General features: G+C 41.6%; 1 protein-coding gene across 2 annotated transcripts in view; it reads right to left on the bottom strand.

Moving 5' to 3' along the window:
• Window positions 1-1,171: 1,171 nt before the first annotated feature.
• jag1a (jagged canonical Notch ligand 1a) overlaps window positions 1,172-12,093 on the bottom strand; it is a 33,408-nt gene continuing 22,486 nt past the window's right edge. Inside the window, exons 17-26 of one of the 2 annotated variants that reach the window (XM_060859929.1) lie at window positions 11,623-11,736; window positions 11,385-11,501; window positions 9,400-9,427; window positions 8,943-9,028; window positions 8,444-8,557; window positions 8,244-8,353; window positions 5,613-5,837; window positions 5,036-5,167; window positions 4,403-4,556; window positions 1,172-3,990 (exon numbers count right to left, since the gene is read on the bottom strand). In XM_060859929.1, coding sequence (XP_060715912.1) covers window positions 3,521-3,990; window positions 4,403-4,556; window positions 5,036-5,167; window positions 5,613-5,837; window positions 8,244-8,353; window positions 8,444-8,557; window positions 8,943-9,028; window positions 9,400-9,427; window positions 11,385-11,501; window positions 11,623-11,736 — 1,550 coding nt within the window. In that variant the 3' untranslated portion in view covers window positions 1,172-3,520. The remainder of the gene's footprint in view (window positions 3,991-4,402; window positions 4,557-5,035; window positions 5,168-5,612; window positions 5,838-8,243; window positions 8,354-8,443; window positions 8,558-8,942; window positions 9,029-9,399; window positions 9,428-11,384; window positions 11,502-11,622; window positions 11,737-12,093) is intronic. The other variant, XM_060859930.1, reaches the window with a different exon arrangement.

Raw genomic sequence — 12,093 nt, 5'->3', positions numbered from 1 at the left:
GCTGATGTGGTTCTTGAGGGAAAATAAGAGGTAGAAGACGTCCTTTGTGTGACAACTCGGGAAACGCATTTAGGAAGTCCGTCTCACGGCCTCGAGTCCGAAATGTTCCCACGACATCAGCGAGACAGCGACGAAATCTTCCATAACGGCTCTCACATGCTCACTAAACTGAGCCAAGTGCACACACACACACACACACACACACACACACACACACACAAACACAAGGCCTGTTACTTCGGGGAATTGGTCAACAAACTGACCGATGGAAGCCATCACTGATCTGAATTAAGCCATACGCTAACACTGGGAGCTGTAAAGCTGTAAAGAAAAAAGAACTTTTGCTAATGAGAAACGACACCATTCGTTGACTAAAGACAGAAGAGATGTGTTTCCCTCGTTCTTCCCCATGTTCTTTTCTTACACAGATGACCGCTGTTAGATACACATATACTGTAAACAGAACACACAATTCTACAGAATGTCTTTAACTTTATAATTTCTCTTCACTGGAACTAAGAGACTCAGACACTGTTCCATCATGACAATGTCCCTGTACACAAAAGCAGCTCCATGAAGATCTCCATGGTGTGGAGGTGAAGATTGGAGTGAAGATCTCATGTGTCCTGCACTGAGCCCTAACTCTGACTCAACACCACTGAACACCTTCGGGATGAACTGGAACTGGAGTCTCATCAACATCCCAACATCAGAGTCTGAAATCTTTACCGCTGTAATAAGTCATAGGACGAGTTTCATGTTAAGCTTTAAAGTTATATGTGAGTGTAAGGTTTTTATAGTTATATCGCTCTTTCTGCTGTTTAAGTGAATCATTGACAGTCGCATTACAAAAGCTCTGAAGTTTCATCATCCAATGATATTATTATTGTTATATTATCATTTATTGGTGTGTTTAAGTCATTGATTTTTTTTAGCTCAGTAAAAGCGTTTGTTAAATGAATAAACAAAACTGGATAAAATGCATTAGCTGATGCTAACTTTGATTAAACCTCATTTTATCGCTTTAATTAAACAGTCCGCTAATGACTGAGCATGGTTTAATGACCACGTTTTCCTCATGAACGTTCTTACGTTTAATCATTTACAAGATGTGCAAGATTTTCAAACTAAACGTTATTTTCAGTATAAAAATTCCACATCAAACACATCGTTTCTTACAAAGAATTTAATAAATATTTCTTTCAAATGACACACAAAAAAAAAAGACAAAAAAATAAAAATAGCAAAAGTTCTCAAGTTTAACACTAAAGTAAAACCAAAACTTGTCTTGTTTTTTTGTTCTGAGAGGCCTAAAAAAAAACTGTACCATGTCCTGGCCAGCGTCACTCAGAGGAAAGAGCTCACTACTTTGACGGACCTGCCCTTTATTTTCTGTCCTAAAACGATTAAGGTAATAACAAAATATTTTACAAAAATCATACAGAGATTTGATTTTTCTAGGAAAAGTGAAGCTCTTTGAATTTGTAAAAAAAAAAAACGCTCTACTTCTCGTTTCCTCAGTCGTTTGGGAAAAGAAATCAGCTGGCTATGAGCTTTAATTTCACCTCACTACAGAAATACTGCTACGGGAAGAGTGTTGCTTATATCAACACAGCGACAGAACATTCTAGACTGATTCATGACAAAATATAGAAATACACCACTGCAGAAATGCCTATTCACTTTAATGTTTGTCTTTGTGGTAAGACGCGTTAATTCACGTTTCTTTCTTCTTTTCTTTCCCATCGTTCTCCATCACTGTTTCAGAAACATTCCAGAAATAATCCTGACCAAAACCATTGAAGTGTAATTTTTTTTTTTTTAAAGTTTGTACAGCGCATTTTCATTTCATACAGAAATAAAAAATAAAACTATTCTTTCATAAACACTTTTGGCATTATTATTATTATTATTATTATTATTATTATTATTATTATTATTATTACTATTATTATGTATTTAATTATTTATTTATTTGCATGTGAAACAAACGTTTTCTGTCAAAAAATAAGGAAGTAGAAAGCTTACAAAGCTGTCGAACCTTCGAATCTAAATGAAGCACATAAATAAAAAAAAAAATAAAGGAATGATAGGCTCTCGAATATTAAGTTATTAAATCAAATATACACAATGATTAATTAAAAAATATGTACATACGAAAGAAACATCTACACAACGTGGACGTCATAGTAAAAGTCAACAATTAAATTCTTCATATTGCAAGGGACTGAAGTTTGACCTGCCACCTGCAAAACAAAACAATACGCGTGACAATAAATAATAATAATAATAACATTAATGATGAAGATGATGAAGATGATAAAGTTTTGGTTGTTGTGGTTGTCGTGGGGTGGTGTCGCAGGCACCTTTGTGCTAACAGGAAGTTTAATTAATGCGTTTTTTTACTCAGGGGTGGGCCGATACGATACGGCGATACGATACAGCGATACGAAACGAAGATACGATACGTCACGCTTTACTGAAAGCATCTAAGAGCAACTTGTCTTCCCTCAGCTGGATCATTTGCCTTGTCGTTCTTTATCGTGATCTTTGAGCATCACAATATCCGATGTTTTTGTGTTTTGCGAGTCGGCTCACCCCCGGCGTCAGATCCAGGGTGTTCGTTCATATTATAAACATTTAAAAGACGACTCTGCGTTTTTCAACCCTGTTTCTATTTCCTGTGTCTGTAGAAAAAACTCGCTTTATAACAGCGAACTAAGGGCAGCTGTTACACTCAAGACACACCAGACGAGACAAGAGAAAATGACTCAAATGATTTACTGCTAAAAACGTGAGGGTTAAGACGGCTGCCCTCAGACGTGCGTTATGAAGCGAGCTTGGAGGTTTCTCCTCGTTTGGAGTCGTGTCGAGACGATGGTCTGCAATATCGCGGAGACAACATTCCCTTCATCTCTACTAGTGAACCTAAACAGCAAACCTGGTCTGAGATCAGCTTCTAGAAGCACGTCCGCTCTGATACACAGTGAGGGTTTCTATTAGATCTGAGGAATCAGGTCTAAACCCTACATCTCTGTGAAATGATCTGAAGGAAAGAAAAAAAAACCACTGACGCATTCTTGCTGAGTGCAAATCAGTGTGCCTTCGAAAGGAATTCGAATTTATCCACGATGACAAAAAATTATCGCTTGTTTGTAAATTCATCGCTAGGTAAAGTACCCGAGATGATGGCATAATTGTTATTATTTTTTTCTTTTTAAACCGGGGGAAAACCGGAAAACCAGCCAACCCACAACAACCTCGATCTGACCCAATTAGTCAGTGTGTCTATGCCATAAATTTTGCTGTGGGGACGTTTCCTCATTTTCTCCTTTTTCTTCATCTCGACACAAAACGGTCCAATTTCCCGTAACAGAGGCCGAGTCTCCCGCTCGAAGTGTGAGCCGGAAAATTTCGGTGCTGACTCTAGTGTTGTTCCGTCCGTCCTTCACCTCTGGGGTGCAGCCGTAACGGTTGTCACGGTGACTGCTGTCTAGCACACCTAGTTTCCTTGCAGCCGCTATACGATATACTCCATTCTGTGCAAGCTGTTCTGGGACTCCAAGTCTCTGTTGTCGCGTTTGTTAGTCCAGTGAGCTCGTTTTTCGTGCAGGCCACGAGGCCGCTCATCGCACTCCACTAGCGCGTACACCGGTCGCCGTGGAAACCGCGCTTTGTGGAGACGTTTCTCGGTGTCTGGGTCGTCGTCAGGTGCTATCGTCTCCTGAGGCGGGAGTTTTTGTGGTCCGATCTTGGCGGTGACGGCGTTTTTCTCAATATGGTTTTTGATCTGGTGCAGGTTCTCACGTGCGTTGTTGGCTGCGTTGTTGTCCTCGGCCGTTGGCGCGGCCAATGGTGCGGCTGTGTACCCAGTTGCTGTGGCGCTCGCGTTTTGCTTGCGACGTCGACGCACACACCAGAACGCTGCCCATGCCAAGGCCAGCGCCCAGATCACTGTAGCCACAGAAACTAGCACTGGCACCAGGTAATCTAGTAACAGGGAGAAGAAAATATTCAGAACTTTTTCACAGAAGTGGATTTAGTAAGAGTTCGGGATTGATAAACACTGACATTGTAAACACGCAGTCGGTAAATAAATGGATATCCTCCATGCTGTGAATTTTCCTTTTATTCTGAAGGCTCTCAGTGAACTTTAATTGAACTGCAGCTAATTTTAATTGACTGTAATTAAGTCCTTAGCTCTGTCTTTGTTCTATGTAACACCATGATCCTGGAGAAACGTCTCACAATTAAAGCTTCTTGACTTGACTCTTGACTTGAATTAAAGAGCCATAATTGTACCTTCCTCTGTGAGTGAACGGCTGCTAATCTCTACAGATGTAGCCTTTTTTTTTTATTATTTCTGAACCGATGAGTCGAGTGTGGTGTGTCGGATGCTCACCGTTGGGGCTGCTGGGGAGCTTGCGCTGGACACGGACCTCCGCAATGGCTGTGAGGATTGTGCCGTTAGCGCTGCGTTTGCTCACCACGTCAATGATCCTGTCCGTGATCCCTTTAACTGGTGTGTGGCTGCTGCCACCGTCATCGGAAACCTGCTGGAGAATGCAGCCATATTAACATAAAAACAACAACTCATCCATCTCAATTACTCAAGCAGACATGTGCTACGCTTTTATATTTATTTATTTATTATAACTGCGGTAGACATAGTTGTATGATTCGCATTTGTATGTAAAGTAAACAAACGGCTGCAGTGATTGATCTCGGGCTTCAGTCCCGGTTTGGCTTTCTCCCGTCATAAATAACTATTATTATGTAGCTTGTTTACCAAAGAAACACAAAACTGTAAGCAGTTAATGAGCTGTTGTGTGGCCAAAGCACATTATTTCTGCAGCATAACGGAATGACTGAGCAACTGGCGCTCATCATCGTCGTCGTCATCATCGGCGCCCAACATTATAATACCCAGGGACTCGTGTCAGGGGATTAGTGATGGCATGCAATCGATCGATTAGACGATAGCGTTAAGTAAAGCAGCGCAGGATTGAAAGAAGATTCTCGGATGGATACATACGATGGCGACGTGAATTTCGCTGCTGGCCGTGGTGGAAGGCTCGCAGGTGATGGAGATGGAGAACTCGGATGAGAGATTCTTCACCACATAGAGACTGCGCAGCTCTCGACACACCTGCTCCACCGTCACACCCTGACACAAACAAACAACAACGTGTCAAACCAGGCTAAACATCAAAGCGACTCTTAGAGTCATCGCATCATAAAACACACCAGCCAATCATCTTTCGTTATTCAAATGAGCCCATGCAACATTGCTATACCCCTGAAAAAAAAGGGGGTGGAGTTTTAGGGAAGGAGTAACTTGCTTATTGCTAGTATGCACTTGATGTTTTCTTGACGAGAGCAAAAGTATTGCACTTTCTTTGATTTTAAAAAATAAGTCTGGATGATTCAATTATATATTAACAACGAACATTTATTTCTGTGCTAGTGCTTTCATATTTAACATTATTATTTTTTAGATTAAAATGAAATTATAATACATTCAATTCTGCCTACGAAAGGGAAGCTTCTCCAAGGTACAGTAAGTATCTCACACAACATCCTGTCTCCTGATATGTGTCTCAGCGCCTTACCTTTGGCATGACATCTTTCGTGAAAGTGAACGTGACATTGGCGCAGTCGCTCTCTGGGTGGCACCGGGACTGGACGGGCGTGTTCTGATCAGACCAGCACTCGCCTTGCGTGGGACACGGCCGCACGAAGCAGTGGTCCTCCTGCACCGGAACACACGACTGGCCCACGGGACAATCTCCTCGCCCGGTCCCAAGCAGGTGACACGGCCTCGGCCCGCACAACAGCTGCGGTGGACAGAAGGGAAACGGGACAGACAGATTCTGGGTTAACACCAAACCCACACAGATTCTCAAATTCTTCCCAAAAGCATTATTAGCATGTTACATGCTACGCAGGAACGAAAACCCAACATTACAACGGTTAAGTTTATTATCCAAGTGACGTCGAGAATTCCCATAATGCACTGCGGTTTCTGTAAAGAACAGACTCTGGTCTGGTTACTGAGAAATTTCTCTTTGGAGTTGTACATCGTACAGAGCGATCTGATAATTCAGCTCAACCTAATAAAGGAGATTTATCGCCTTTATTTAAGTCGTTTCCAAATGAGGCGTAGTCAAAGTTTGCCAAAGGCTAAAAGATCGTTCAATTAGACCCACGCTGCGGTCGCACTGCACACCAACTCGCCTTGCACTTGGGAGCCATTTTCTGAACAAACATAAATCCCTGCCTCGTTTTTTTTTTAAATTTTATTTTGCCCTGTGTGGCGGTGATTCACACAGAAAACGGACTGACGTCAGACGAGAGCGAGGAGCCGATTCCACACTCGTGGTTTTATTCATCTGGGTGATGTTTGAGGTTAAAGTTTACAGTCAATCGAGGTTTTCCTCCAGAGCTAAACTGTGTGCCTGTAAAACTCTGCACGCTGGGTTCAGCATTACCAATCACTCCGGACTTTATGCCTTTTTTTTTTCTCGTATGCGTGGATCACACACCGCACATTAATATTTAAACCTTCACTCGATGGCCTTTGCTCACAGATACTGATAAAAAGTCTCCTGGATATCGTTTGGCAGTAACGTTAGATAAGCAAACGGATTTGCCTTCTATACAGGATGTAGGATCGCTTTACTTTGATCTCACCTGACGAATGAAAGAGAAAAGAGTCAACACCGTGGCTTGTTAGAATATAAAACACACGACCTCACAGCTGAAGGGTTAATCGTTAACCGCTGTGAGCTACGTGCTAATTCATTCAGTCATCAGCGTTTATCCTGTAGACATCAAGCGTTTACAGGACCATCAGTTTTACAGGAACGTTTCTCCTACTGATATTCACACGCCGATACTTTAAGACAGGACGTTACACACTTACACACATTACACACTTACACACACATTACACACTTACACCAATTACACACACATTACACACTAACCCTTTCAGTCATGCATTTTTAAAGTCAGTCTCCTCTGGGATCAATAAAGTGTGTGTGTGTGTGTGTGTGTGTGTGTGTGTGTGTGTGTGTGTGTGTGTGTGCGTGTGTGTGTGCGTGTGTGTGTGTCTGTCTGTCTGTCTGTCTGTCTGTCTGTCTGTCTGTCTGTCTGTCTGTCTGTCTGTCTGTCTGTCTGGTTCCCAGTAGAAAATAGGTAAAGATTTAAAGAGAAAATAATTCTTGTGTGTGTGTGTGTGTGTGTGAGAGAGACTGTGTAAATAAAAAGGTAAATACATTGCAAACAAATAAACAAACAAGCAATAAATAAAACTTATAGAGCCAAATGTTTTATATATTTTTTTAATTTTCAGTTTTGTATTTTTAGAGGAATTTTACAAAAAGATTATTTTAAATTAAAAGTATTTTAATTAATTTATTTACATATTTATTGTTGAAGATTTGCGGAATTTTAAATATACGATTAAACCTTTCTGTGTTTATAATTAAAAAAATATATATGTATTTTATATATATGTTTGCCTATTATGCAAAATTAAAGTATCAGACACATCGGACACATCAGACAGAAAGATCAGATATCAGACACATGAGACACAGACACAACAGATCAGACAGACACATCAGGAAGATCAGACACAGACACATCAGACAGATCAGACACAGACAGATCAGTCAGATACATCAGGCAGATCAGACACAGACAGATCAGACACAGACACATCAGGCAGATCAGACAGACACAGACAGATCAGACACAGACAGATCAGTCACAGGCAGATCAGACACATCAGACACCGACAGATCAGACACGGACAGATCAGACACGGACAGATCAGACACGGACAGATCAGACACGGACAGATCAGACACGGACAGATCAGACACAGACAGATCAGACACAGACAGTCAGACACAGACAGTCAGACACAGACAGATCAGACACAGTCAGATCAGACACAGACAGATCAGACACATAAAACAGATCAGACACATAAAACAGATCAGACACAGACAGATCAGACACAGTCAGATCAGACACAGTTCAGACACAGACAGATCAGACACAGAGAGATCAGACACATAAAACAGATCAGACACATAAAACAGATCAGACACATAAAACAGATCAGACACATAAAACAGATCAGACACAGACAGATCAGACACAGACAGATCAGACACAGACAGATCACACAGCGTGCTCATGTCTGTTTCTTCCTGGTGTTGATGCGGTACCTTTGTGCAGGTGACTCTGCCATTGTGACAGTAGCAGGTGTTACAGTCCTTGTCCCATCTTGCTCCGTCAGCTACAACGTGGCCACCATCCGTACAGGGATGTCTGTTCACTGAAAGCGAGACAAGTCACGTGACCACTGGGACTGGAAATGAAAGCAGAGCTGTGACATGCAGCAGTGAAACGGTTTGTGTGTATTTACCTTCCTGACACCTCGCTCCGGTTCTCCCAGACGGACACAAGCAGCGGTAGCCGTTAATCTCGTCCACACACGTTGCACCGAACTCACACGGAGATGACTGACACTCGTTAATGTCTGCCAGAAAGATTATTCTCTCATTAACCCATCACTTAGTCTTACTCTCTTATTACTAGAACGTCAGATAAAATGCTATTAAGCTTCTTTATACTGTAATTATTAGACATTTGATCGCTAGGAGGAAATAGCGTGTGTGTAATTACTGTGATCAAGTGACAAATAGTCAACCTTTACATTACCACAGCTCTCGATTAGGAATGTCAGGGACTGAGAACTGTTTTTTGTTGAACAAAGTGAATGCGCTAAACGCTCGGTTGTTCAACTAGCTACCCTCAATTAGCTGCGGAATCGGTCAACACTCGCTCAAGGGATGAGACTAGCTTTTGGGTTTGAAATCTGAGCTCACTTCCTGTTACTGAAATGATAACACATGCTCACTCACTGATGCGACAGTCGGGTCCGGCGAAGCCTGCGGCACACTCGCACCGGTACCAATTATCCCCATCTACACATGTCCCGCTGTTGTAGCTAAAAAGAGAGAGACAAAGAGAGACAGAGAGAGAGAGAGAGATTAGGTTAAGGGGGACTGAGGTCAAAGTTCACTCACAGATAAGATCTCCGTCTCACAAAGAGTGTAACAAACAACCAGGAGAATCTCGATACCATCGCTTCCTGAACGTCCTCAGGGTTTGTTCAGGATCGTGTGAGCGCTGCGTGAAATGTGTAGAGAAGTATGTGTGTGTGTGTGTGTGTGTGTGTGTGTGTGTGTGTGTGTGTGTGTGCGTGTTTGAAAAAGAAAGAAAAAGAGAGGACATGGGAAACCTGACAGAATAGAGTTTTATGTATTTAGCTGGAGGATAAATTTGTGTGTGTGTGTGTTTGTGTGTGAAATAGCTTACCATGGGTGTGGGTTGCAGTCATTCGAGTCTGTAACACAAGACAGAAAAAACAACGTTTAATAAAAGTGATTTGATTTCCAAAACACACACCACTGATAAAAAAAAAGTTTCTTAAACTGAAGCTTTTGTGTGACATTAAAAGAGAATAATCGTGTTCCCATGGCAATGTGGAAGCTCAAATAAACAGGATGTCTCTAGCGTGTTAATTACGATAATTGTGTGGTTACAGTCATACGCAAAAGTTTAGGCACCCCTGACAATTTCCATGATTTTCATTTATAAATATTTGGGTGTTTGGATCAGCAATTTCATTTTGATCTGTTAAATATCTGAAGGACACTAAAGTAATATTTCAGCAGTGAAATGAGGTTTATTGGATAAACAGAAAATGCGCAATATGCATCAAAACGAAATTAGACAGGTGCATAAATTTGGGCACCCTCGCCCTTTTGTTGATTTGAATACCTGTAACTACTTAGCACTGATTAATTGGAACACACAATTGGTTTGGTTACTCATTAAGCCTTGAACTTCATAGACAGGTTCATCCAATCATGAGTAGGGTTTTAAGGTCAATTGCAAGTTGTTGTTCTCTTTCACTCTCCTCTGAAGAGTGTCAACATCTCTCAAATGACCTGAAAACAAAGATTGGTTTAGGGGAAGGCTACAAAAAGTTATTGCAGAGATATAAGCTGTCAGAGTCCACAGTGAGGAACATAGTGAGGAAATGGAAGACCATAAGCACAGTTCTTGTTAAGGCCAGAAGTGGCAGGTCATGTAAAATATTGGAGAGGCAAAGGAGGGTGAGAACGGTCAGAAACAGCCCACAGACCACCTCCAAAGACCTACATCAACCTGCTGCAGATGGTGTCACTGTGCATCGTTTAACAATTCAGCGCACTTTGCTCAAGGTGAAGCTGTACAGGAGAGTGATGTGAAAGAAGCCTTTTCTGCACACGCCACAAACGGAGTCGCTTGAGGTACGCAAACGCACATTTGGACAAGCCAGCTTCATTTTGGAATAAGGTGCTGTGGAGTGATGAAACAAAGATTGAGTTATCTGGTCATAACAAGGGGCCGTTATGCATGGGGGCAAAAGAACACAGCATTCCAAGAAAAACACTTGCTACCCACAGTAAAATTAGGTGGAGGTTCCATCATGCTGTGTGGCCAGTGCCGGTACTGGGAATCTGGTTAAAGTTGAGGGTCGCATGGATTCCACTCAATATCAGTCACAAAGTTGAAGTTACGTCGGGGCTGGATATTTCAACAAGACAACGACCCAAAACACTGCTCAAAATCTACTGGGGCATTTATGCAGAGGAACAAGTACAATGTTCTGGAACGGCCATCCCAGTCCCCAGACCTGAACATCACTGAACATCTGTGGGGTGATTTGACATGGCTGTCCATGCTCGGCAACCATCAAACCTAACTGAACTGGAGATGTTCTGTAAGGAGGAACGGTCCAAAATACATTCATCCAGAACCCAGACACTCATTACAGGCTATAGGAAACGTTTAGAGGCCGTTATTTCTGCTAAAGGAGGCTCTACTAAATATTGATGGGATTTTTCTGTTGGGGTGCCCAAATTTATGCACCTGTCTAATTCCGTTTTGATGCATATTGCGCATTTTCTGTTTATCCAATAAACCTCATTTCACTACTGAAATATTACTTTAGTGTCCTTCAGTTATTTAATAGATCAAAATAAATTGCTGATCCAAACACCCAAATATTTATAAATGAAAATCATGGAAATTGTCAGGGGTGCCTAAACTTTTGCATACGACTGTATTTACGGAGTATTAAAACGAGTCTAGACGAACATAAAACTACCGGATTTCCAGACTTCAAGGATCTGAAACTTATTCAGAAAATCAGCGTGTCATATTTATTATTTTGAATTATTATTGATCTTATTAGTATGTCTTATATGACCCATGAAATGAAACAGGAAAAATAACAGGAAGTGATGTCATACTCTGGCTGCAGGTGAGTCCCTCCCATCCTTCCTTGCATATGCAGGTGAAACGGTCGCCACTGACGACGCAGGTGGCGCCGTTCTCACACGGGTTGGGAATACAGCTGCTGTTCTTCGCTACACACACACACACACACACACACACACACACACACAAATATTTATTTTCAGAGGTCACGTTACACACTGACGCCAAAGACAACGCAGTTACGATATAAAAGACAATAAGTTATCGTACCGATGTTGCAGCTCGTCCCCTCCCAGCCAGACGCACACATGCATTTGAAGGAATCTCCTTCATCGTTGCACGTACCACCGTTGTTACACGTCGTATCGTCACACTGGCTCTCACCTGATGCAAAACAAAAAATGTGATATTGTCAAAATGTGTTCGTCGATCAATCAAGGCAAACCCGTAATTCCTAATCCAATACAATTCAAATTTTATCACAATTTATTCACTAATTAGCCCCTCCCCCACTCCTGGATCACAAATTACTAGCGTTTCATGTTTCTTTATGTGCCTGGAGCTTTAAACACACCTTTAAATCTCAAAATGTTTCTTTTATTTATGTTGGTCAGCTGCCAAGCTCGATGTAGTAGAAACGTGTATCATGTTAAACATTTTTCAACACCGCAAACCACCTTTGCACATCTGTAGAGGCATTTAATAATAAATTACCCCTTATTTCAGGTAGCAACACATAAC

Source organism: Tachysurus vachellii, chromosome 24 (assembly GCF_030014155.1).
Source record: "Tachysurus vachellii isolate PV-2020 chromosome 24, HZAU_Pvac_v1, whole genome shotgun sequence".
Lineage (NCBI taxonomy): Eukaryota > Metazoa > Chordata > Actinopteri > Siluriformes > Bagridae > Tachysurus > Tachysurus vachellii.
This window is presented reverse-complemented; position numbering and strand designations above follow the sequence as displayed.